General features: G+C 36.9%; 1 protein-coding gene across 4 annotated transcripts in view; it reads right to left on the bottom strand.

Moving 5' to 3' along the window:
- Pard3b (par-3 family cell polarity regulator beta) overlaps nucleotides 1-25,967 on the bottom strand; it is a 990,158-nt gene that overhangs the window by 841,897 nt on the left and 122,294 nt on the right. For 3 of the 4 annotated variants that reach the window (XM_063236623.1, XM_063236627.1, XM_063236624.1), the window contains exon 2: nucleotides 4,401-4,502. In XM_063236623.1, coding sequence (XP_063092693.1) covers nucleotides 4,401-4,502 — 102 coding nt within the window. Of the gene's footprint in view, nucleotides 1-4,400; nucleotides 4,503-25,967 lie in introns of those variants that run through there. The other variant, XM_063236625.1, reaches the window with a different exon arrangement.

Genomic DNA, 25,967 nt, shown 5'->3' with positions numbered 1-25,967 from the left:
TAAAATGGAATTAAACCACTTTTGAATTTAGTAATCTGGGTCCTGAATAAAGGGAGGCAAGATAAAACAGGTAAAACTAACAGGATTTAATAAAATATCATATGCAAACTCTAGGCAGAGAATTGAAATGAATTAAATATATATGACATACTAACTTTTAATTAGTTTTGTTATACTCTATAGTTGAGTCTACTACCTACACTTTCTTAGCAATAGTGGTGAGTGCATAAAATTAAATTTCATATTTATTTATGATTGATGAATACTCCTCAATACAAGTTATTAATACAAACATCTAATATATTGCCTGTCACATTACAGAAAAAAAATTAGCATGGAAATGTAAATGGTACTCCAGATTCTAGTTCTGTTACTTATATGGTCTGTGTGATCCTGAGTAAGTTTCCCACAGTTTCTGTGGATAATCTAGGGACTAAAAATAGAGAAAATAATGGCTCTTGCCTGCAAGGTTGCTTTAAAATAAAACAGAATAAAGAAGAACCAAAGACATTATGATCACTGTAAAATGTTTCATCATTATTGGGTGAATTAAGTTGGTTGCCTTTGGCAGCCAGAGAAGAGATATTACTATAAAGCTGTTGATCAATGTATTTATGCCAAAGAACTTTAACCATCAGCCTAATACCTAAATTAAAGAATCTTGACAATAATTTTCAGAACTAAATAAACAAAAGTTTTAGTACAACATTTTATACAAATACTAGTTATCAGAAGATGTAAGATTCCTGAACTTTTTCAATTTTTGATGAACTATAAGATGAAAATATTATAACAAAGTTAAAAAAATTGATTCCCCAGGAAAGGGCTATAAATGGGGAGGCAAGTTAAAAACAAAACATCTAACCCAGCTATTCCCCTTTATCATTTCTTCCCGAAAGAATGAAAAGCACCATACCACAGCAATATATGCATACCCATATTTATAGTGGCACAGTTTGTAATAGCCAAATCTTGAAAACAGCCCAAATGCCCATCAACAGGTGAATGGACAGAGAGATATGTGTTTTTATACAATGGAGCACTTCTTTTCCATAAGAAAGAGAAGACATTATAGGTAAATGGATGCACCTTGAGACTATATCCTCAAATGAAATAAATCAGACACACATGTAAATACTGCATTGTTTCTCTGTGTGAGAAACTGAATGTGTAAATAAGGGCAAAAACTTATAATAGGTATTATGAAATAGGAAGCAAATGTTCAAATGGGGAGGAGAATAAGGGATGGGAGAGGGGAGAAAGGAAAGGGGAAAAGTAAAAAAAAAAAGATAAGAAAAAGAAGGAAAAAATGTAAACAAAGCTATTGTACATGGGAAGGGGAGGGAGGATTAGAAGGGAGAGGAGGAGAATGAGGAAAAAAGAAACAAGTTATGTCATGTACAGGTACAAATTTTCTATAAGTGTGATCATTTTGTATATTTAAATGTACCCATAAAATATGACTAAAAAAATTAACCAAATAAAATTCTGGTTTAAAAAAAACTTTTAGAAAGAAAGCATTTACTCACTAACAAGTGTCTTTGCTAGAGGAACAGCAGCAGTGAATGAATGCAAAGGCACACCCTCTAGGATGGAAGTTGCAAGTCATTTCTACAGAAAACTGACTAGATTCAGTTAGGCTTTCCTCTGATTTTAAAGAGATCAGCCTAGAGTTTCAGCTTTATTGAAATGTACTCAGTGGCTTTTCCATAATCTAAAGGGCCTCAGCCTATACTACATTCTAAGTGCCGGTCTTCCCTGCTTTATCCCCTGCAGCTGAACTATAGACAGTTCCTGACTGCAATGTGCATCTGTACTCAGTCCTTTGGAGTGTCACGGTTTGTGTATGCACTTCCCACCCACACATGCATGCGTGTGCGCGCACACACACACACACAAAGACACACAGTCATGCAGGGCAGGCTTTCCAGAGATGGGTGAATCTAGAGTTTGTTACTGACTCATGGTCTACTGCTGGGACGGGGTGTGAGTGTTAAACTGCCCTTGGGTGGGAAGCCTGCACACAGTATAGGAGACTGAAAAAGAAGCTGGCTCCTCCCTTTTGCCCTTTTAGCCTTTGCATCTTCTACCATCCCAGTATCCCTGAAGGACTGTCCCCTCTGCCACTACCCTGCCTTGGAGCCAAGTGATTATGGACTGAAACCTCCATAAACTGTGAGCTAAGTACACCCTTCCTCCTTTAACTTTGGGTGTTGGGTATTTTATCTCAGCAAGGAGAGAAAAGTAACTAACACATCTAGGACCTGAAATGTTCTGGCTTTAGCACAGTAATTTTGTGCAAGTCTCTCTGTGCTTGCTTTCTTAGCCGTATTCTAAATGCAAAAGAACATTATGTAGTCAGTTTACAAATTGGTGAGCTGAATGCTGCCTCAAAGGGTCTTGGCTTTGATATGTCACTAAACAACCATAGAGCACCATTTATAATTACTGCTTAATCTAAAGCGACAAAAAAGACACACTGAAGTCTGGCAGAGCCTTCTTCCCACATTAGACATATAGGCCATAAGGAAATCTTATGACTGCAGAAAGGGAATGTCAGAAAAAATAAGCAATGCTCTCTTTTTCACTCCTATTTCTTAAAAAGGGGAAAATCAAAATGCAATGTTTTTCTGGCACCACTGAAAGTGTAAATTCTCATCAACTCTGCAGAACTAAACCAGTTAGGCTTCATGGAGAAACATTAAACTGCATTAAGAGAATGGTTAAATCTATACCCAAAGCATATGAACTCTCTGCTAGGATTTTAACTTACTATCTCACATGTCATCATATTTAATAAAGGTAGTACGAATCCTGTTAAAAAAAGAATAAATATAATAAAAATGTTTCTGTGCCTATTAAATGGTTATGGTTAAAAAGCACTGCTGAGATAGTTAAAGTGAAGGCTCCAGAGGAACGAGTTGTGTTAGACAAATTATTTCCCTGGGTACTATTTATGGAATCACCCTCCTGTAATGGGGTCTTGGACAAGGCTGCCATTTATCGGCTTTCTTTCTAATACCCGGACTTCATGAAATGTGAGACAGGAACCACCTTTTCCATTAATAAACAATCCTAATACCTAGAATATTTCAAAGCAAGAAAAGCGTCTTGGGATGTAACACAAAGTAAAGCAGAGAAAACCAAGTGAAATCCCTCTCTTCATGTTCTAAGGGTGAACCAAATATTCTTCTTTACCATAAAATCAACTAAATAAACAAAAAATGTGTATTGAAATCATAGCACACAATGCAGTAGAGAATAAAGCTTTCTTTTTCATTCATTAATTTAGTAAGTGATTATTAAGAATCCAGTTTGTGTGAGATACTGTATCAGATAATATCAATAAAGGAACAAAAATTAAATAAATATTTCCAAATACCTGCCCTCCAGGAGCTGGCAATTTACTGAGGGAGGTAAATCTCTAATCAAATGGCTAATTACCATGCAGAGCAAACCAAGTTTGAGTTCCAAATGGAAATATGAAAAGCAAATGTATAGAATCTCCACAGAGAAGAATGTAAATTCAAACAGTATGAAAAGAGACTATACAAAAAAATGTTATCTGAGTTCAATGAATCACTTATTTGTATTCTTGTTCAGTTTGAAATACCTAACTATGCAAACACACACATGCACCCAACGTAAGACTCCAGGAAACAATATAGAGAAACATCTGTAAAAATGTGCAAAAGAAACTTTAGAAACAGTTCAGTTTGGAGAACACCTCCACCACTGACACGGGGAGTCTGGCCCAGGATTAATATTAAACAATGTGCTATAACAATATCCACCATAGCACAATTGAATAATTTGCTTTTATACTTTCATCAGTTTAGTATCAGAAGGAAAATTGCACTGAAACATATGTATTTGCAATGAGATTACTCCTACACAGATGATGGATGATGTTTAAGTGTTTTAGTGCTTCTTAACCCTTAGCACTGGAAAAAGAAGACTACTGCTCAAAATAATTGTTCACCACAGTGCCACCACAGTGTGGTGGACCCTGCACGGTATCACTGCTGTGCCATGCCACATGGTGCCATATCACTGCTGTACGCTGTGCTGTGAAACTCCTTCAATTCTCAAGGATTAAATGGAATCTCTAGCAAGTGCTGGGAATTAATTCCAAACCAGCAGGAAGAAGCAGAAACCAAACAGCCTCAGTGGCTGACACTAATTTATTGAGATGTATCCGGAACTCTCGGGAGTGAAGTGTCTGCTAATTAGGCTACCACAACAGGTTCTCAAACTCTAACAAAGTTTTACCACACATCTGATGAAGAACTTTGATTTATGAGCTGTCCAGGCAACACCTGAGCAGATGGTATCTTTTAATAATTGACACATATGTTTGTTAAAGATCCAAAACCGAGAGAACATTTTTAGCCATCTACCTTATCTTTGTCTTCTACAACATCTGCCAAGACATCATCTGGATCCAGGATTCCTCCATCTGTGTACTCTAAGTGATGAATCTTCACCCAGTAACTAGGATCCTGTGAGAAAACAAACACGTTTTATGACATAATCTTTCTTTAAGAGACGTTATAATTTTAAAAGAAATCAATTACTTTACTAAAACATGCTCTCACAGTAATAATAAATTTTTAAACACCAAAAACATCATTTTTTCATTTGGATAAATATTTAGCATTTTTATCCTCTTTAGCTTAAGTCAATGAACCAAAGTGCACATATGTCACTAGTGTTCATTGAAGATAAAAGTGAAATGCAAACATTAATCACCTCACCAACTTGAAAAGCATATTCAAGGAATTTCTGTATAACCTACAATGATGGTAATGCCACAAATATTGTAGAGAAGATCTTGAGGGTACTTCCTGATATTGATGAAAGACACCCAAATTGAGGCCCCAGTGCTGCAGGAAAAATAAAAACAAAAACAAAAACAAAACCTATAAAGCAGACATCTGTGAGTGCAATAGCTATCACTTCAGAATATATAAATGAGAAGGGGGTCCATCTACTCCCCTGCTGTAAATCCCCATGCTCAGTCTGTACCTCCAGCTTTTGAGTTTCCAATGACACACAGAGCACAGAGCTCCAGGCTTGGTTTCCATGTCTTCCAGCATGGCATCCACTTTCCAGCTGTGTTCAGAGTCAAACAATGTGAGTTCTCTGAAGCTGGGTAATGATTTAAGAGATTCCCAACTGAAAACTGCTTCCGTACTGCTTCTTCTCATATTCAAATTTGAAATGATCTAACTCATTCTCTTATTTTTTTTCATTCCTTATTTACATACTTCCTATTTCCAGAAAACATATGAAAATGAGACAGGAACATGAAACAATAAATAAAAATGTTAGCAAGGATTTTTATCAAATTATAATCAATTTGATTTTGTGATTTTTAGAAAATCCCTCAAAACAGGAAACTACTGAGCTACAAATCATTCCATCAAATAAAGGAACAGATACTAGATGTGAAAATAAATTAGAAAATTAGGATGAAGCTCTAAGCTTTTATCACCAGAATTTAAGAACTAACATAACCTACAGAAAGCAACTACAATTTTACAAAAGCTAACAGAGATGGTTGTCATACCACCTCCTCTATAACTGACTCCTGACAAGGCCATGCTATTAAATAACAATTCTTTTAAGGCATTTATTTGGAAGACTACTGAAATGTGGCCCCATGACATAGCTTTCCAGTAATTCAACTTCATAAAGTGACAGGCTTAAAAAAAATCTGAAGCAATCCTCCTTAGCTAGGCTTTCGACATTTCAAAATTAAGTTTTCCATCCATATTAAAAGGGCAATCCCATTTGTTTCATTTGTTTCTAACACTAGGTCTAAAAATAGAAACGTTCATGATTTACTAAGAAACTTTTAATTGCTGATTCACTGTAGATGGAAATTCCAAAGATATGAGCAGCTATGTATCCTCAGGTAAGACAAGCACAGGACAACTATCCTTCAGGCTCTGCCACCAAAGATCTTCACCCACTCAAGGTGTTTGTGCTTGAAAGATGAGCTAAGTATGACAGGTGAGATTCAAACAGAGAGGAAACGGGGTACCCAAAACACTACCTTATGGCCTCTGGACTGCATGAACTCCCCAGCAATCTTTGGGAACTGAATATGTTTGCTATAATCATGCCAAAAACAATGTATTTCTCATGTCTATTTTGGACGTCCGACTAAAATCTAGAGCATTATGTTTCCTTGTTTTCCTTGTAAAAATAGTCTGCTTATAAAGAAGTTCAATTTAATTAATTTCTATAAACTTCCACGGAGTTGGTTTTTGATATTTACAGCTCTGTAAATGAAATCTGTTGAACTTAATCATGTTTATAAAAAGTAACGTATTCTAAACAGGTTTTTTAAATATTTGTACTTAAAAGCACACATCAATTAAATTGTCCGCTTTTCACTTGTTCTCAGTTTGTTAAAACTGATTTTATCATCTAAAACTGAGGTAAACAATTATCCCTTTAAACTTCATTGCAAGTTTAAGTCTACTTTGCTTCCTGTCTGGAGGTAGAAACAGAAAAGAAAAACTGAGTCCTGATTTTGTGTGTGCATGGATTTACACATGCACACATATACATATGCTACTGGGAAATGAACTCAAGACTTCTGCACTGAACTACATTCCCAAAATGTATTTATATAGTTTATTTTTAGACACAAGGTCTTCCCCAGTTGCTCAGTTCCTCTGGCTTGTGATCCTCCTGTCTTAGTCTCCCAGAGTTCTGATTTAAAAGAGGAAAACTTAAATAGATTAACTACCTAATTAATTTACAGGATATATAATCTGATCAGTGGTAACAAAAATAGCTAACAAATGGCAGCAAGATGAAGTTGTTCAGTCACTGAGCCTGCCTCCCTCACATATGCTCATGAGGTCAAAACTGCTCTGGCAAGTAAGACACAGCAGTTGAAATCAACATACCTTGAAATAATTTGACTCAAAACACTATAAAACTAAATGAAGTAAAACAGAATAATTTAAAATTCTGAAATCATATACTTGACAAAAATACTAAAGGAAGCACATGGTAAAGATTCTGCCTATTGCACATTGATGCTGTTAGTCTATATATTCTTTAAGAAGGCAAGAATAAGTGCGTGACAATCACACAGCTTATCCTCAGCAAAAACAGACAAGTCTAGAAGAGCAGTTTCAGGGTGCTCTATACACCCAAGAGGTGAAATAAGGACATGAGTATGCACCAGCTAAGGTTCTCCACCTGCAGCATTTGGCCACGGATAACTTACAGATATACACCTCCAATACCAGCAGTCTACAGCCATCATAAACTTACTATAAATTTACCTTGACTCTTTCACACATGCAAATATTGCAGCCATTTAACAAGAGTTTGCAATTCATTTACTTGGTTTTATTATTATCAGGAATAAAACCTATCAGATATGAAAAGATGTTCAAGTATGTGTCTTGGTTCACACACTTAATTACTTGGAAGAGTTTACATAAATTTTCTTGACCAAGACACTTACATTTGTAACACACAAATACCAGATATAGATGTGTAACTTTTAAGTTATTTTGAAAATATCTCTGGACACTTGCTCACTCTGCTATTGAAAAAGTCTCATTACCTATACTCCTAGGATTATTAAAGTATTGAAAAGTAACATACTATACATTTTATTTTCTGCACTGGTAACAGTATCTAATCTGTTTTTAATACACACTTATTTGAAACCCTACTGGAATTCTAAAACTAAAACAAACTAGTCTATGGGGAAGAACTGGAGAAGGAAACTAAAACAAAAAACATACATGTAACAGGAAGAAGACAGTTATAGGGCATTTTTAATGATCAAATGTAGCAATTGCTCCAAACAGACACTAATATTAATAGTATCAAATATCCTTCATTGTGGATTATGATATGAAATAGAACCCTATGCTTTAGGAAATCTCTGTTGATCAAACTGCGGAACAATAATTTTCCATCTGTGATACCTAAGGAATAGACTGCCATGCCGGACACTATAATACTGTGGGGTTATGCAGTAAACAACAGAAAGGAGACTTGGGAGTTTCCAAGCAAATGGTTATGATGCAAGCAGAGGTGTAATGGCAAAGAGGTCACAAAGGGAGGAAAACCAGTGCCTGGACAAGGGCTGCATTTAATTAGAGGGAGCAGTCACAGTGCTCAACAACACAGCTCAGTCTCACTGACTTCCACTGAAACACAAGAACAACTCAGAATAGAGGTCCACAGAAAATTGGAAATCCTTCGCAGAACTTAACTTTGCAAGGTCAGTAGCATGAATTGGGTAACTTGTTTTAGTACTTCTCAAGGCGAGGCCCTGTAGGTCTTTTGTGTTTTCTATTATTAATCCTTCTACACTCCACCAGCTTCAAAAGAATTATGAATCCACTTTACAGATGAAGACAGCAAAGCATGCGTACATAAACTCATTTATTCAGACTGTAAATGGTAGAGCCATAATGCAATTCCTTAAACATAAAAAATATTTTTTAGATTAATTACTCGTACAAAGAATACTGACATAGGAATCAGTCAGGGCATAAGGTCTATTTATATGCAACATGGACCTAGGCCAGCTGCCATTACTCTGGGCCTCAAACACCACTTCAGTAGTGAACACAAAGGCTCCACTGCCTTTTGCATGATGGACACCACAAGAGGACACAAGGGTTACAATGGAAGGCCCCAAAGTCTTTGTATGTGTCTGACCAGTGCTTCTCAAGTGAGAGAAGCAAGGAAACCTTTAAAAGGAAGAGTGAGACAATGGAAATTTGATACAGTATTATAAAATGCATATTCACCTAGAATTTGGCTATCTTTTCATAACGTTCTGGGGTCATTCTCCCTTCTATCCAAGATGGAAGGGGATTTGGATGCCCCACAATGCACTCAGGAAGAGACTGCAGCAGATCATGTCTGCAGACCAGAGCAGGCAGACACTCAGTAACCAGTCCTTGGGCAGTAAAGGGAAAACTAGGTTTCAGAAGACAATGCTGAAGCAAAGACTAGCTGAGTGGCACGGACACTTGCAAAGAAAGAACCATGACAAATATAAACCTTGCTATAAGTCAGTACTAACTGCCTTCAAAGCATGTCTTCACTTTCCCCAAAATAGATCAAATACAAATTTCAGGAGAAAAACCTAGCCCAGAAAAGTCAACTGAGATCATTTTAATCAACTGTGCTTCCACAGAGTTTAAGAGAGCTACGGTGGGACCAAGAGTAGAAAGTGACATCTGGGTGAACTCAACAACAGAATTAGAAACATCAAATTATTTATGAAGGTGAACGAGTCCACCTATAAAATAGCTTCCAGCTCTAAGAGCTCATCAATACAAGGCAGTAGAAATATAATGCCATCAGATGAAGGGCAACTTAAGGAGGAAGTATTACTAAACACAAACAGGAGCATTTCATTACAAAAAAAGAGCCTGCTCAACTGAAATAAAGCAAGTCTAAACCTATGTGTGTCAAATAACATAACCTCAATACATATTTTGCCAAAAATAAATAGATACTACACACACACACACACACACAACCACACACACACACACACACACACAGACTTGACAGGAAACTAAGAATTCAGGAAAAAAAATCAACACAACAAATTTAACCTGTTTCTATTATCTTTAATAAGCACTGTACACATGATAATGCACACATACATAAAAACAGTAACAAAAAAAGGCTAGAAATACATTTATGTGGAACATGTACCAAATTCTGAAGGTCCAGGATCATTCAAAGTATGTTATCCAGAAAATGCCCAACTATTAGAAAATTAGGAGATAAAGTACTAAATAATCCACAGATGAAAAATTGAAAATGAAAAATTATTTTTAACTTAATAACTAAAATAACATGAAGTCTTGTTGGAGGCAGTTAAAGCAGAGCTTAATAGCCACGACATCCTCTAACTCATATACTAAAAAGAAAAAAAGCTCACATCAGAAAAGTAAAAAGAGGACAAGTCTAGTTTTTACAATTTTTATAAAATGAACAACTTCTCTGAAAACAATAACTTCTCAAGTCAGATAAAAATATAAAACATGATTAACTTAAAACTACAATTCAAGAAATTCAATTTATTACTAAAAAACCTTCCCACAATGAAAAATCTAGGCTCCAATGACTTTACAGGTAAAATCTCCTTAATATTTGAGAAACAATGCCAATCTTTATACAAATAATTCTGGAGACTAAGAAAACAAATTCTCCCAGTTGTTTTTATGAGGTGAGCATAACCTTGATTCCCATATCTTACAAGCTTCTTACAAAAAAAAAGTATAGACCTCTCTCTCTCTCTCTCTCTCTCTCTCTCTGGATACAGACATATAAGTCAAATATCTGTTAATCAAGCTCAGTTGATATACCTATATATAGAGCACATGACATCATAAGCAAGTGGGATTTAGTGTAGTAATGTCAGAGTGGTTTAAAATGTTTAACAACCATGGTTATTCATTACATTAACAGGAAAAGAAAAGAATGAAAACTAGATGATCAACAAATGGATGCTGAAAAACTATTTGTGTAAGTCACTAAATCAATAAAAAATGTCTCAATAAAAAAGACAAACAATAACAACATAACAAAATCAGTGAAAGACAGAAAATATTTTAAATGATTACATTTACAATGACATTAAAAATTAAATATTCAGAAAACATTGAAAAAGAAATGTTTAAAGCTTATATTCTCTGAGTTCAATTCCCAATTTTGGGAAACAATAAATTAATTTAAAAAATAAAAATAAAAAATAATGCTAAAAATTATGAAATATACTGAAAAATTAAAGAAGACTGACATGGATTTAAAGACAATATTGCAAACATGTTAATTTTGCCAAATTAGACAAGGAGATATAAGTATACAGAGCAAGCAGAACTATAATTCACTGGCAGAAATGTAATTATGTATACTTTGAAAAACTGGAAGTATCTAACACAAAGCAGCAATTCCATTCCTACACAGCCAGACAATGAGTACACAGAGTTACCAAAAGAAACGAATTACAATATTCATAGCAGAATTATTTCTAATACTCAAAATATTCAAATATTCATCAGCACTAAACTGGATAAAAAAGGTAGTACAACCATACAATGACACTCCATAAATCAACAAGAATGAACAAACCACAAGTTCTTTTAAGAGCATGGGTGAATCTCACAGTGTAACACTACAAAAGCCCCAGACACAACAAAGCACATGCTTTACAATTCTGTGTACAATAAATTCAGAACTGGCATGATGAATCCAGAAATAGAAACCAGGAGACTGGCCACTGCTTGTGAAGGGGCAGAGCACAGGCCTAAAGGAGTCAGTGGGGAGGAAAGCCACCCACGGCTCTGCTGCTGCCAGCCCAGGCTGTGGGAACAGAAGGACCATGTGCAGAACGGTGTAGGTGAAACCTCACTTTGCACTGATGTGGCCACGCCATACTGAGACTACTCTGTCAATGCTGAAAGATGCTCAGTAACCAAATGCACAGACTTATAGGATACTGACCAGGAAATCTTCAGGACTGCAACTATTTGAAGATGACAGTGCTGGACTAATTTAGTTTTGTTTAAACTGGACCATATAAAGGGAAATCTCTTGCTATCACTATCTTGAACATGACAGGACTACAGTTTACAAGGCCCTGAGCTCTCATACTTATCAGGTAAGAAATTATCCATGAGCATCCCTGAGGAAGAGACCATACTGGAAATGAATATGCTTGCTTTCAGTATGGCCAATATTACTTTTATTTGTAAATGTAGGAGTATATTATTCATTACCTATAAGAATGAGCACAAGAAGTATCTGAATTATAGTGGAGACTGTGCTCTGTGAAAAATTATTTTAATACTTATATTAGGCCAGAGATAGACAGACTTCCATACGTAAGGACAGGGGAACTGAAACAAGCGAGGTCAAGCAGAGAATCTCATTCGGCTTACTCTGGGATATACGTTCACTGCCCAAACAAGTGAAACTGGCTACACTATTCAAATTCTCTCCCTTCTTTATTCTTCAGATCATCTTCTACAGGTGAATTTATACCCAAAAATTTCTTAAGCTCATCTTCTTCAGATAAATTCATACATAAAAGCTGTATGACTATATGAAATCTATCAAACTGAAAGGCTTCCAAATCCAAAAAAGATTTGGCTTATTTTATAGTGCTGCAAACACTGAGCATAGACAATAAAGGGACAAACTGCAGCTCAGCATAGAAAGGTCTTTAAGGCGAGCCTTCTCGGGCCAGTGATACAGCTCATCAGTGCAGCACCTGCCGGGCAAGCACAAGATCCTGAGTTTGCTTCCCAGTCCCAATAAATAAATAAATAAATAAATAGCCTTCTATGAGCAAACAGGATTGTATGGCAGGATGTATGCTCTCCATTCCTGCAAGGAGGCAAGCACAGTAGAGAGCCATAGCCCACAGATGCACAGGATAGAAAGTGCAGTACTGAAGATCACTTCCAATTCCCTGACCTGCCATACAGAAAACCTGAGCTCCTCAGGGCTTTGACTCCACAGTTAGAAGAACCTCTTAAAAGGAGAACAGAGGATCTGACAGTTCACCAGGTTTCCATACACTGCAAATCCAGAGTCTAAATGCGATAGTTTAAATTTCCCAATCTTTCAGTTATTCAGATATCTTGATGCATAACCCAAAACTTCATTAATTTATTTAAAAATTAAGAAAATCTCTTCTCTCAAAATCAAAAGAATTAGTTTAGGTCACGCATGGTGGCACATGCCTGTAATCTCAGCATTTGGAAGGCTGAGACAGGAGGATCACTGTGAGTTTGAGGCCAATATGGGCTACAAAGTGAGCTGAAAGCCAGCCTGAAATGCATAGTGAGACCCTATATCAAAAAGATTTTTTAAAAATTAGTGTAGTAGAGAAAGAAATACTGAGAATTTAATTGTTGTGAATAGGGCAGTTCCTCCCTCTAAGCAACTCCCCCAATAAAATACAGATTGCACATTTTGGGCTTCTGGTGACTGCTAGAAACTGAGACCTGATATCCCGAGAAGCAGCCAGGACTGCCCCGCTGCACCAGAGGAGATCGTGAAAGGCTCCCGAGCTCCAAAGCCGAAAGCTGAGCACATTTCTGACCGTTCCGCGCTGTGCCGGGAGTGCACACCGCACAGATTTCTGACCATTCCGAGCCGTACCGGGAGTGCACGCTGACCGTTCCGCACCGTGCCGGGAGTGCACGCAGCGCGGAATCCTGACCGTTCCGTGCCGTGCCAGGAGTGCACGCAGCATGGATTCCTAACTGTTCCGCACTGTGCCGGGAGTGCAGGAAAGGTGGGCGGCGTGGACCCTGGTGAGTACCGGGGACCCCGTGGCTGCTGGGGTTGGCCAGAGAACGTCTTGGAACTGGGCAGCGCCCGCCACCACAAGGACATCAATAACACAGAGTCTGGTGGCAGCCATCTTACATTTGGGCAGAACCTACAGCTCGGTGGCATCACTGAGTCAACCTGTAGGGAGGGCTGGTGGAAGGCATCTTGAAATTGGGTAGAGCCTGAGTGCATGTTGGCTTCAGCGTCATACAGAGAACTAGTGGGAGACATCTTGAATTTGGGCAGTTCTGCTGTTCTGGTGCTCCTGTCACAGAGAGGTCTGGAAGAGAACAGCTGGGATTTGGGCAGGACCCTGTGTCATAGTGACATTAGTCAGCTGCTTCTGGTACAAAGAGAACTGGCAGGAGCTACTGGGGCTAAACCAAGCCTCTGCTTGGGGCCCAACAAGCAGATACAAAATAGTCACAACTCAGTGACATCCAGAAAGTACAGCCTAATTTACGGATTGATTGGCGCAGAGGCTAGAGACTAGCCTGTACCACCCCTGCATCCCAGCCTACTCCAAGATAACAGCAAATTGGGGAGGACAGCAAAAACGCAAGTCAGCACGCTTCTGAAAGGCGCTAAGCAATTCGGAGAGGGCCAGAGAACCCCAGGACAGTCGGAAAGAAACAAGAAACATGACAAGAGATAAAAATTTTAAAAAATCTCCATCTGCCCATGAGAAAATAAGCCCAGGAGAAGTAAACACCGAAGAGAACAAGCACAGTAACCATCCATTGCTCGACACAGCATCAGCTGAAATTAAAAAGTACCTTCATGATCTCATAGAAGAATTTAAAGCTGTACTCCTGATTCAAGTGAGACAAGATATAAAGAGATTAATTAAAGAAATGACAAGCCCTACCCAAGAGAACACAAATGGAAGAACTGAGGAAATCAGAAAAGAAAGAGAAACTTCTGAAGAAGAATTTAAACATAACATAGAATGCATGAAACAGATCCAAAGAGAATACCAGGAAACTAAAAACTCCATTGAACACTGGCAAAATGCCTTGACAGAAACTAAAGACAGCCTTCTGAAACTTGAAGAGAGATTTATGGCATATGATCATGAAATAAAAAGCCTCTTAAAAATAATAAGGAACCAGAAAGAAGCAATTCAAATACTAGAAGATGACAAAAAGATACATAACTTAAGAATAAAGAATGTGAGTGAGGAAGCAGGAGCAACCAAAAATAAAATACAAAGAATATTCACAGATATATTAAAGCAAAATTTCCCATATATAGCAAAAAGAAATGATATCCAGATAAAAGAGGCATACAGAACACCAGCTACCTACAACCAAAACAGATCTACGCCTAGACGTATAATAATCAAGATTCCAGAAATCCACCAAAAGAACAGAATATTAAAAGCAGCCAAAGAAAAGATGCAGATTACCTACAACAGGAAAACTATCAAAATAACAACAGATTTATCAACACAAACTCTTAAGTCAAGAAGGGAGTGGGGAGAAATATTCCAAGTCCTGAAAGAAAATGATATGCAACCAAAGCTCATATACCTGTCAAAACTCTCTCTCAAAATTAATGGAGAAATAAGATATTTTCAAGACAAGGAGGAACTGTGGGAGTTCATGGCCACCAATCCAACCCTACAGAGAGTGCTGAAGGACATTACAGAGAAAGAGAGGAAGAGATACCAGGATTCCAGCAACAGTGGCAGAGAGGCCTCAGTGAACGGGGCAGACAGTGGGATGAGGGAATAAGGTGGACAAATTATAGCAGAAAAGTGGAGTAGCAGACATGACGCAGAGATGGTAAGGGATAGTCTTTAGTATAGACAGAGCTGAAACTCTATAAAAAAAAGAAAAGAAAAAGGCAGAGGTCATTGTTAATGGTGTATAAGGATTTAAAAGACATAGTAGTCTTACTGACATATTTAGTTTGAATTTAATATATACTGGTCTGTCCACTCATGTCAGTTTTGAGGGCACAGATATCTTGACCCAAAAATAGCAGGTTATACCATGGTAACTATCCTTACCTTCCTATTAACTTAAACTGAAATCCTACAATACTTACATTGTCTTTCTGTGACTGATCTTAATTGAATCTGAATCATAAGACTATGGGTTGGCCATGGCTGATTTTATTTGAAATTGGTATGCTTGTTAGTATCAACCCTAAAAGTAGAGGCAACTACTCTGAGGATGACAAGATGTAAAGGATATCCATACTGGTATTAATTAGTAACAGCTCTCAAATCCTACAATGCTGTCAAAGTTAAGTTTTTATAAAAATAGGTGATACTATATTTAACTATAATAAGCCAGTGTGGTGGTCAAATCTATTGAAAATAACAAGAGAAAACATAGTAACTACGGAAGATCATCTATATAGTGGTCTTATATGTCTTATCCATTGCATGTTTTTCTAGGAAATTGTTTTGCTGTCTTGCTATGACTTGGTATTCCCTATAATACAGAGAGGATAGATATATATGTAGAAATTCACACATGGGTTTTCTTTTTAATTATTTACGGGAACAGATTATATAATGCAAGATGTAATGAACAGATACTCTGAGGAAGAGACGCTACGAAACCCAAGGCTAATTTTGTAGCATTATGATAGAAATTCTAGCAATACTAATGTTCGCTGATTAGAATGACATTGGACTGGTTTCTTGAGTTCAGTTTCAGCATATGGAGAGATGGGGACAGCTATCACAAAGAGAATGAGAGATGCGATGGTAGTTACTATTGTCTTCCCTAATTTGGAACTTGAGGACCTAAAAACCCTCCAATGATTTGATTAGTTCTATAATATACAATAAGTATATAAAGTGGGTGAAGATGGGGACAACTATTTGTAAGAAACTAGAGACAGTTAGATAGACAATGAAGATCTCCAGTGGGCTTGCTGCAAAATCTGTATTTCTTTAAATTGTTTTTTTAACTGCTTTGTTCTGTTTTGATATGTTTAATCTTATCCTCTTTGAGATGTAAAACAAATGTGTAGGACTGATAACCATATTACTGAGCACTTGTTCAATCATAGAGCAGAAGGGTTTGTAGTGTCACTTTATGAATGTCATTCTAAATACTTTAATTCTATAACATGAACAGCTATTTCTAAGATGACAACTTGTAACTTATCAACCAGCAATTTCTTACCGCTTGTTTTTCTGTAAGTTTATATTATTTCTACCCTTTTTTTAATCTCCATGTATTCTTTTGTTTTCTTTTCTTTAAATTAAAAAAAATTGCACATTTTTTAGTCTTAACTAAACATTCATGTCCAAAAACTGTAGGAATTCACTAGCTCATGGACCATCTGGAGCCCTTTCTCATATAAAGGGAGGTGATGTTATAGGAAGGTTAAACCATAAGAAAGGCAGTGGTTTCCTTATGATCCACAATTCCAAAAAATTTATTTCAATATAAAAGCACCAACAATTCCGGGGGACACTTTCTATTTTACCTCATAGTCTACATTTTGATGATATTACTTATTGTGTTTTTCAAGTAGAAAGAAAAATATATTAAGCATCAAGACATATATTTCACTTCCTAGTTCATACATCTAAACATTAAAAGTTGTTAATCACTCCATGTCATTTTTCACCCTACCTTGTAAAGTAGTCATAGCCTCAATAGTTTTCTTTATATTTTACAGGGCTCAAAAGGTTCATTTTTTAATATGGGAATCAACCTACACTTCTCTAAGGAAAAAGAAGGCTAGAATGCTAGATAGAGCTTCTTTGTTTTCAATAAAGAACAAATTTCAATTATTTTCCAATATAATGTCTAAATCATCACAGCATACTCTCTTTATAAGAATATGAAAATTTCCTTTTCTATAGATCCATGAATAAGTTAAAGACTCACTAATAAATGCTTCTCTCCGGCCAAAGAGCACGATGCAGCTGCCCTGCCAGGAGGAGGGGAGCTGAGCGGAGCTGCAGGGGCCTGCTTGAGGCTTGCCAGTGACCTTCTCTCCACCCGGAGAGCACTAGCACTACTCCTGCCGCCTGGAGGAGGGAGCAGCCCTGTGGAGGAAGTTTGAGGCCTATGTAGGCTATAGGGATGATGTTCTTTCAGCCCAGGGAGCTTTGCCACCCAAGGAGATGGATGGCTGCACAACATCCGATCCCTGGGAGAGTTTGAGACCCTTGCTCTAGGTGTTTGGGGGCCCACTTGGCTTAGGGCCACACTAGATTGGGCTTAGTGGGATTGAGGCCTACCTGGACCATGCCTGGTGGCCTTCTTTCAGTTCGGGGAGCTTTGCTGCTTGAGGGGGCTTTAAGCATACCTGAGACACGCCTGGCAACCTTCTTTTAATCCAGGAGCCTCACTACCCAAGAAGGGAGCTACACTACCAGAGGAATCCCAGGAGCCCAGAACGTAGGAGACAATTTCCAACACGCCCAGGGGAAGCTTTGGAACAACATTTAAAACACAGAAATATAGGAAAATGACAAAACAAAAGGCCAAAATACAATCTCAAACATCTAGCCCATCCCAAGAAAGCCTAGAAGCCATGCACATAGAAGAAAATACATGCCATACGCCTGAAATACCTGAAATAATAGTAATTGAAATAAAGAAGCAACTCCAGGAAACTTTAAAGGAATTCAAATGAGAAATAATCTTCCAGGTAAAAGAAGAAATGATAAAAGTAATGACAGAAATGCTGAACACATCTAAAGAAGATACAGTTAAAAAATCAGAGGAACAAAACAAAAAGAGTCCCTGGATGAACAATATAAGAAACAAACAGAATACATAAAACAGATTCAAAGAGACATACAGGAAATCAAAAATTACATTGAAAGTTGTCAAAACCACCTCAACAAAAGTGAATATAGAATTTCAGATCTCGAAGACAAGAATGCAGACAGTGAACAGGAAAGGAAAAATCTCTTAAAAATAATAAGGAATCAAGAAATAACAATCCAAAAGCTGCATGATGACTCAAAGAAAAACAACATAAGATTGATAGAGACCTAGGCTACACATGGGGAACTTGTTCCTCATCTGGTTGCTTAGGGGAAAGTCCCCGGACCTTGGGCAGAAAGTGCCACGTGCTCAAGCACTTAGACCCTCCCTGCCCTTCACACTTAGCCTCTTAAAAAGCAAACTCGCTCTCTGGGATGGGAAAACTGAGCGGCGTGTTGTGGGACGTCATCCTTCAGCTGTCATAGTGACGCAGGCAGTGCGCACGTGGGTGCGCATGAACCAAACCAGGCTCATTCTCAGCGTGGCTGCATTTAAAAAAAAAAAAAGATTGATAGGGAAAAATGAAAAAGGAAGGGGACAAAACAAATGATATCAAGAGACTATTTATGGAAGTAATAGCTGAAAATTTCCCAAACATGAGAACAGAAATTGACATTAAGATTAGTGAAGCATATAGAACTCCAAATAGCCGTAACCAAAACTACACCCAGACATATAATAATCACCATCGGAGAAGTCCGACATAAAAATAAATATTAAAAGCTCTTAGAAGAGACAGATCACCTATAAAGGAAAGCCTATCAGAATCACAGCAGACTTCTCAACACAAAAAATGAAGTCAAGAAGAGCACGGAGTGAAGTTTTTCAGGTCATAAAGGAAAATGATTTCCAACCTAGACTGATATACACTGCAAAACTGTCCTTCAAAATGGATAGAGAGATAAGATACTTCCATGACAAAGAACAGCAGAAGAACTTCATGATCACCAACCCAACCCTGCAAAGAATACTGAAATACAGTTTAGATGTACATAGGAAAAAACCAATAAACAAGTCAGACAATTAAACAGTATGGAAAGATAAAGATGCAACAGCAAAAAGATAACTTGTCAATAATAAACCAATATATAACAGTTACAACCATTAAAGTAAATGATCTCAATTCACCAATTAAAAGAAACAGGCTGGCAGAATGGATCAAGAAACAACATCCAACCATATGCTGTCTACAAGAAACCCATTTAACACAAAAAGGAAACTCACAGACTGAAAGTCAAAGGATGGAAAAAAATACTACATGAACAGGAACCAAAAAAAGTGGGGATAGGTATCCTCTTTGCAGATAATGTGAACTTCAAACCAAGAATGATCCTAAGAGATAAAGAAGGTCATTACATACTGGTTAGGGGAAAACTTCAAGAGGAAGAGATAACAATCTTAAATATATATGCACCAAATTCCAGAGCACTCAGTTATACAAAGCAAGTATTAATAGAAAAAAAAAATCATATTAACAATAACACAATTACAACAGGAGACCTTAACACACTATTGACACCAAGGGACAGATCAACCAGACAGAAAATAAGAAAGAGATAACAGAATTGAGTCACACTTGTGAACAAATGGACTTGATAGACATATACAGAGTATTCCATCCAACAACATCAGAATATACATTCTTCTCAGCGGTACATGGGACATTCTCTAAAGTAGGTCTACTTTAGACCACATACTAACCCACAGGACATATTTAAATAAATGCAAAAGAGTTGAAATTATCCCATGCATGTTATCAGATCATAGTGCCATGAAACTAGAAATTAATGATAAAAGAAACTGCCAAAATCCCCCAAATACATAGAAACTGAATAACACACTCTTGACCAATAGTGGGTTACAGGTGAAATTAAGGAAGAAATTAAACAACACCTGCAAACAAATTAAAATACAAATATAACTTACCAGAATCTGTGGGATGCAATTAAAGCAATCCTCAGAGGAAAATTTATTGTACTGAGTTCCCACATCAGGAAAACAAAACAAATACTAATAAACAACCTGATGTTATGTCTCAAACATTTAGAAAAAGAAGAGCAAGTCAAGTCCAAAGCCAAAAGAAGGCAGGAAATCATAAAAATTAGAGCAGAAATTAATGCAATAGAGATTAAGAAAACAATCCAAAGAATCAATGAATCAAAGAGTTGGTTCTTTGAAAGAATAAATAAAATTGATAAGCCCCTAGCCAACCTAATTTAAAAAAGGGAAGAAAAAGCTCAAATTCATACAGTAAGGAACGAAAAAAGTGAAATCACTACGGGCCCTGTGGAAGTACAGAAGATCAACACCTATTTCAAAAACCTCTACTCTCAGGTTCAATATAACAGAAGAAATAGATTCCTGGAAACATATGAAGTACCAAAGCTAAGTCAAGAAGATGTAAAACTGCTGAATAACCTAATTTCTATCAATGAAATTGAAAATGTAATTAAGTCCTTACTTACAAAGAAGAGCCCAGGCCCAGACGGATTAACTGCAGAATTTTACAACAAATACAAACAAGAATTAATGCCGACACTCCTCAAACGCTTCAATGAAATTGAAAGGGAAGCAATTCTTCCTAAGTCATTCCTGGAAAAATATAACTCTAGTACCAAAACCTGAGAAAGACCCAACTAAAAAAGAGTACTACAGGCCAATTTCCCTAATGAACACAGATGCAAAAATTCTCAATAAAATATTGGCAAGTAGAATGCAGCAAATCATCAAAAAGATACTATACCAAGACCAAGTGGGATTCATCCCAGGCATGCAGGGATAGTTCAACATTTGTAAGTCAATAAATGTAATCCATCAAATCAATAAAGTCAAAAGTAAGAATCACACGATCATTTCCATAGATGCAGAAAAAGCTTTTGATAAGGTCCAACACATATTCATGATAAGAACCTTACAGAAAATTGGAATAGATGGTCTTTACCTCAATATGATAAAGGCCATCTATGACAAACCAACAGCCAGTATCATATTAAATGGCCAAAAACTGAAGGCCTTTACCTTAAAACCAGGCACAAGACAAGGATGTCTCTTATCACCGCTCCTATTTAACATAGTACTGGAAATACTAGCCAGAGAAATTATACAAAAGAGAGAAATAAAAGGGGTAAAGATAGGAAAAGAAGAAGTTAAATTATCATTATTTTCAGATGACATATTCTACATAGAAGATCCCAAAACTCCATTGAAAGACTCCTAGATATAATAAATTCAGCAATGTAGCTGGATATAAAATCAATGCTCAAAAATCAATAGCATTTCTATACACTAACAACAAAATTACGGAGAGAGAAATAAGAGAAGCCACACCCTTCGCAACAGCATCCAAAAAAATGAAATATTTAGGAATTAATCTCATGAAAGAAGTAAAAGATCTATACAAGGAAAACTACAATACCCTGAAAAAAGAAATCAAAGAAAATCTCAGACAATGGAAAGACATCCCTTGTTCATGGATAAGGAGAATAAATATTGTGTAATAGCCATTCTCCCAAAGTTGCTATACAGATTCAATACAATCCCAATGAAAATACCATCAACATACCTCATAAGCCTCGAGAAATCACTCCTAAAATTCATCTGGAACCAGAAGAGACCTAGAATAGCAAAGGCAATTCTAAGCAGCAAAGGCAAGGCAGGAGGCATCACAATCCCTGACTTGAAATTATACTACAAAGCTACTGTAATAAAATCAACATGGTACTGGAATAAAAACAGATCTGAAGATCAATGGAATAGGCTAGACGATAAAACCACAACTACAAACACACTCAACCACCTTATCTTTGATAAAGGGGCCAAACATGTTCAGTGGAAAAACGACAGTCTCAATAAATGGTGCTGGAAAAACTGGCTCTCCATATGTCAAAAATTAAAACTAGACCCATGCCTATCACCATATACTAAACTAAAATCTAAATGAATCAAAGATCTGAATATTAAAACAGAAACACTAAATCTGTTGGAAGACAAAGTAGGTAAACATCTTGAAGACATAGGGTTAGGTAGAGAATTCATGAATAGGAATCAAACTTCAGGAGAACTACTTCCCAGAATCAATAACTGGGATCACATCTTATTAAAAAGTTTCTGCATGTCAAAAGAAATCTCCAGCATAGTGAAAAGAAAACCCACAAGCTGGAAAAAATCTTAGTGAACTGTCCCTCAGACAAAGGACTTCTGTCTAAAACATATAAAGAATTAAAAAAAAATCAGATCCCTGAAACTCAAGGACCCAATCCAAAAATGGGCATCTGAATATATACAGTTCTCAGATGAAGAAATATAAATGGCAAATAAATAGATGAAAAAATGTTCATCATCATTAATCATTATAGAAATGCAAATTAAAACAACACTGAGATTCCATCTGACTCCAGAAAGAATGGCCAAGATCAAGAAAACTACCAACAACAAATGCTGGAGAGGCTATGGGGAAAAAGGATCTGTCCCGCACTGTTGGTGGGAGTGCAGACTGGTGCAACCACTATGGAGGTCAGTCTAGAGATTCTTCAGAAATCTGGGATTGGAGGTCGCATTCGACCCAGCTATTCCACTTCTGGGTATATTCCCAGGAGAACTGAAAACATCATTCCACAGTGATATACGTGCACCCATGTTTATAGCAGCATAATTTGTAATAGCCAGATCTTGGAAACAACCTAAGTGTCCATCAAATGAGAAATAGATAAAAAAGTTGTGGTATTTTTATACAATGGAGTACTACTCAGCTATAAAGAATGATCACATTGAGTTATTTACTAATAAATGGGCGCAACTTGAGACCATACTCATATGCAAAATAAATCAAACTCACATGTATAAATACCGTATAGTCTTGCTAGTGTAAGAAATAGTAAGAATACATAAGAGTTTAGGGTAGTTATGATTCCCCATTACATTTTTTGAATCCTTATAATGATCCCAGTTGTAATGTGTTTGTCCTGTTTTTTTTTTTTTAATCTTATTATCTGTGATGGTAAAAACAGCTAATTTGAGGGAAACAAGTCACTATAATAGCCAGTACTGATATAATATCATCTTACTCTGAAGTCCTACCATGCTCTTGCTCTTCTGTTTCCATTGGCTCTGTTGTACCTTATTGGGTTGTATTACATGTGAAAGTACAAACAAATTTCCTATGGAAAATGAGATAATGTAGTAGCCATTATTTGTTTTCTGTTATTTGGTTCTGAAAGCCATGTAATACTCTCATTCTCTTGAATGTTTTTATACTATTTTGTTATGTTTGAGACTATTGTATATGAAGTTATACTCAACTATTTCGAAGAAAGAGACATTGTGGTTGTTACTTTTAATTATGGGCTGTCTTCTGGTGAAATACTGTGTTGCTTACATTGTTCTGTTCTGATCTGCTCTGTTATGTCCTATCTTGTCTTAACCTCTTTAAAATAAAAAAAGAAAAACAAAAAATAAATAAATGCATGAAAGTATAAACCTCATATAAATTTTCTGGATTAAACAAAATATAGTATTAAAATTGAACTTGTATCAGAAAAAACAAATATTAACATTTTCAAGAGTCAACTGCTGTACTATTTTTAAAAATTCCCAGTATGGGAGATATATTACTAATGTAGTAATATTGAAATACAACAATTCAAAACAATTTGAAAGAAAACGATTGGGTTTTTTTACAGTGGTATAGTATTGTCATTATTTGTTTCCAGTGAAATTTTATAGTCCAAGTCCCGTTATGCCAACCAAGGTTTTAGAAGCTTGTGTGGTCCAAAGGAATGCAAAGCCCTACAGCCAAAGAACAAAAGCAGCCATCTCTCCAAAGGGAAGAAAAAAGACTTATATTTTAAAATATGTAACCATTAAAAAATCCTTAAAAGTATTCTACAAAGTGAATTTTAGTAAAAATAAATTTTGGAATGCAAACTCAGACAACTCTCAGTTTGCCTCATGCAATCGATTAAATTCAGATTTTGTTGTTGCTATAATGCTAAACTCTTTGTATACTAACTCCAAAGAATACCTTTGACAGATATTGTCTCCCACTTATGTATAACCCCAGGAATATGACTAGTGAGGACCATTTAAAGCATTCTATAGGTAAGAGCCACAGTCTCCAGCTCTTTACTGGGACACAGTTTTATGGCTCCATCACCAAAGAGATGAAGACAGAGTGGAGGATGTTAATGTATAGCAGAAGAGGAACTATACCAGGGGCAGTGTTTATAAAAGTAGGTTAAGTCTAAGACAAATGAATACCTCCTCAGTTTTATCCCCTGGTCTACCATTTATAAAACTTCTTTTTTAAATTGCAGCAATAGGGATACAGGGGGATCATGTATCTCTGATCTTCAGAAGTACTGGAGAGAACACTGCTTGCCACTGTGAGCTTCATTTCTTTAGCAAGGTCATTTCTCCAGAATGCTACAGATGGATCACAGGTGTAGCTAAAAGGAACTCAGCCAACACAGGAAAGGGAACAGAAAGAGCTAAACTCAAATATTCCCTTCTCGGCAACAACCATGCTGGCCTCTCATCTAAAGATGGTTCTCTGCCAGTATCACCATGATAAGACAGTCTTATTCAAGTATTTGTTGATTTTTATTTCTTACTTGTCCCCAATTACAGCATAAGATCTCTGATGCAAAAAACTTCCTTTATCTTCTTCATTTCCATACCCTCAGCATCTAAAACTACTTGTGAGACCCACTGAGAATGAGGACAATTGAAAGGGAGCAGCAAAGAAGCGGGTAACCTCATGCTGTCACAGAGGAAGCCATCTCACTTAAGATGTGCGATGGTACAGGCAGCAGCACAAGTGTAGAAACACCCTGGACCACATGCCATTTACACAGGCATGGATACCCAGGAAGAAAAGGAGAAACAAGGGTGTAAGATAGAAAACAACTCAACGCAATAAGCAAAGTAAATGAGGAGTAAGTCAGAAGATAAGTAATTTGAGACAGGAAATAGCACAGAATGATAGGGTGTGGGATCTTGGAGTTTTAAATAGGGGATCAGATCACACTGAACAAATGAAACCCAGGCAAAGACTTGAGGCGGCAAGTCACAGGCAGACTGGAAAAAGTAAACCAGTTATACTAATAGACAGCTGCACCCTCAAGTAGAATTCTCTCTGGTCATTTGTAAGAGAGGTCAAACTCAGGAAGGAACCTGGGATGGGAGTGGATGGCTTCCTCCTGCATCAGGTTAGAGCAGCACCACAGAGAGGCACAGGCACAGAGACAGCACCTGGCCTCTCCATTTTCTCCCAAGTTCCTTGCTATAGACTAAGTGACTTGTTTCCTCTACAAAACCTTCCACTCTACAGAATCAACTAAGGCCCTACAAGTTTAACATTATCACTAAACATGTTTAAAAGCACCTTTCAAGCGAAAATATGTCCAAGAAGGTAGAAGAGGCCCACATGTAACATGTATTTCAGGTGACATCCCGTACACACGTTTGAATTGGGCATCTCCAAAGGACATTTACATAGAGGCAGACACTGTGTTTCTGTGCACCACACTCTTCAGCCCCACTTATGGGGTGTTGCTGAAGGCAAAGAGAGCCTCCTCACTTCGGAAGGGAAAGCAACAGAGTGAGCCAAAGGCCCATCAAGAACAACATCCCAAATATAAGACAAGTCAGAACTCTGACCAGGAAGGGACACTTTTCTCCAGTCTTTCTCTGCACCTGTGTTCAAAACGTAGTCTGTATAACAATGCGATCCATGAACTGTTTTGGTTTTTGTGTGTAATAAAATAAACACAGAAATTGAGAGGAAAGTGAACCTTTAAAAACTTGACAGCAATTTTCACTGCTGCACTGTCCATGCACATGATTTGAGTTTTATAAAAGTGT

This window comes from Cavia porcellus, unplaced genomic scaffold (genome assembly GCF_034190915.1).
Source record: "Cavia porcellus strain 051 isolate PalLab524CR breed Dunkin Hartley unplaced genomic scaffold, mCavPor4.1 scaffold_26, whole genome shotgun sequence".
In the NCBI taxonomy this organism is placed as follows: Eukaryota; Metazoa; Chordata; class Mammalia; order Rodentia; family Caviidae; genus Cavia; species Cavia porcellus.
This window is presented reverse-complemented; position numbering and strand designations above follow the sequence as displayed.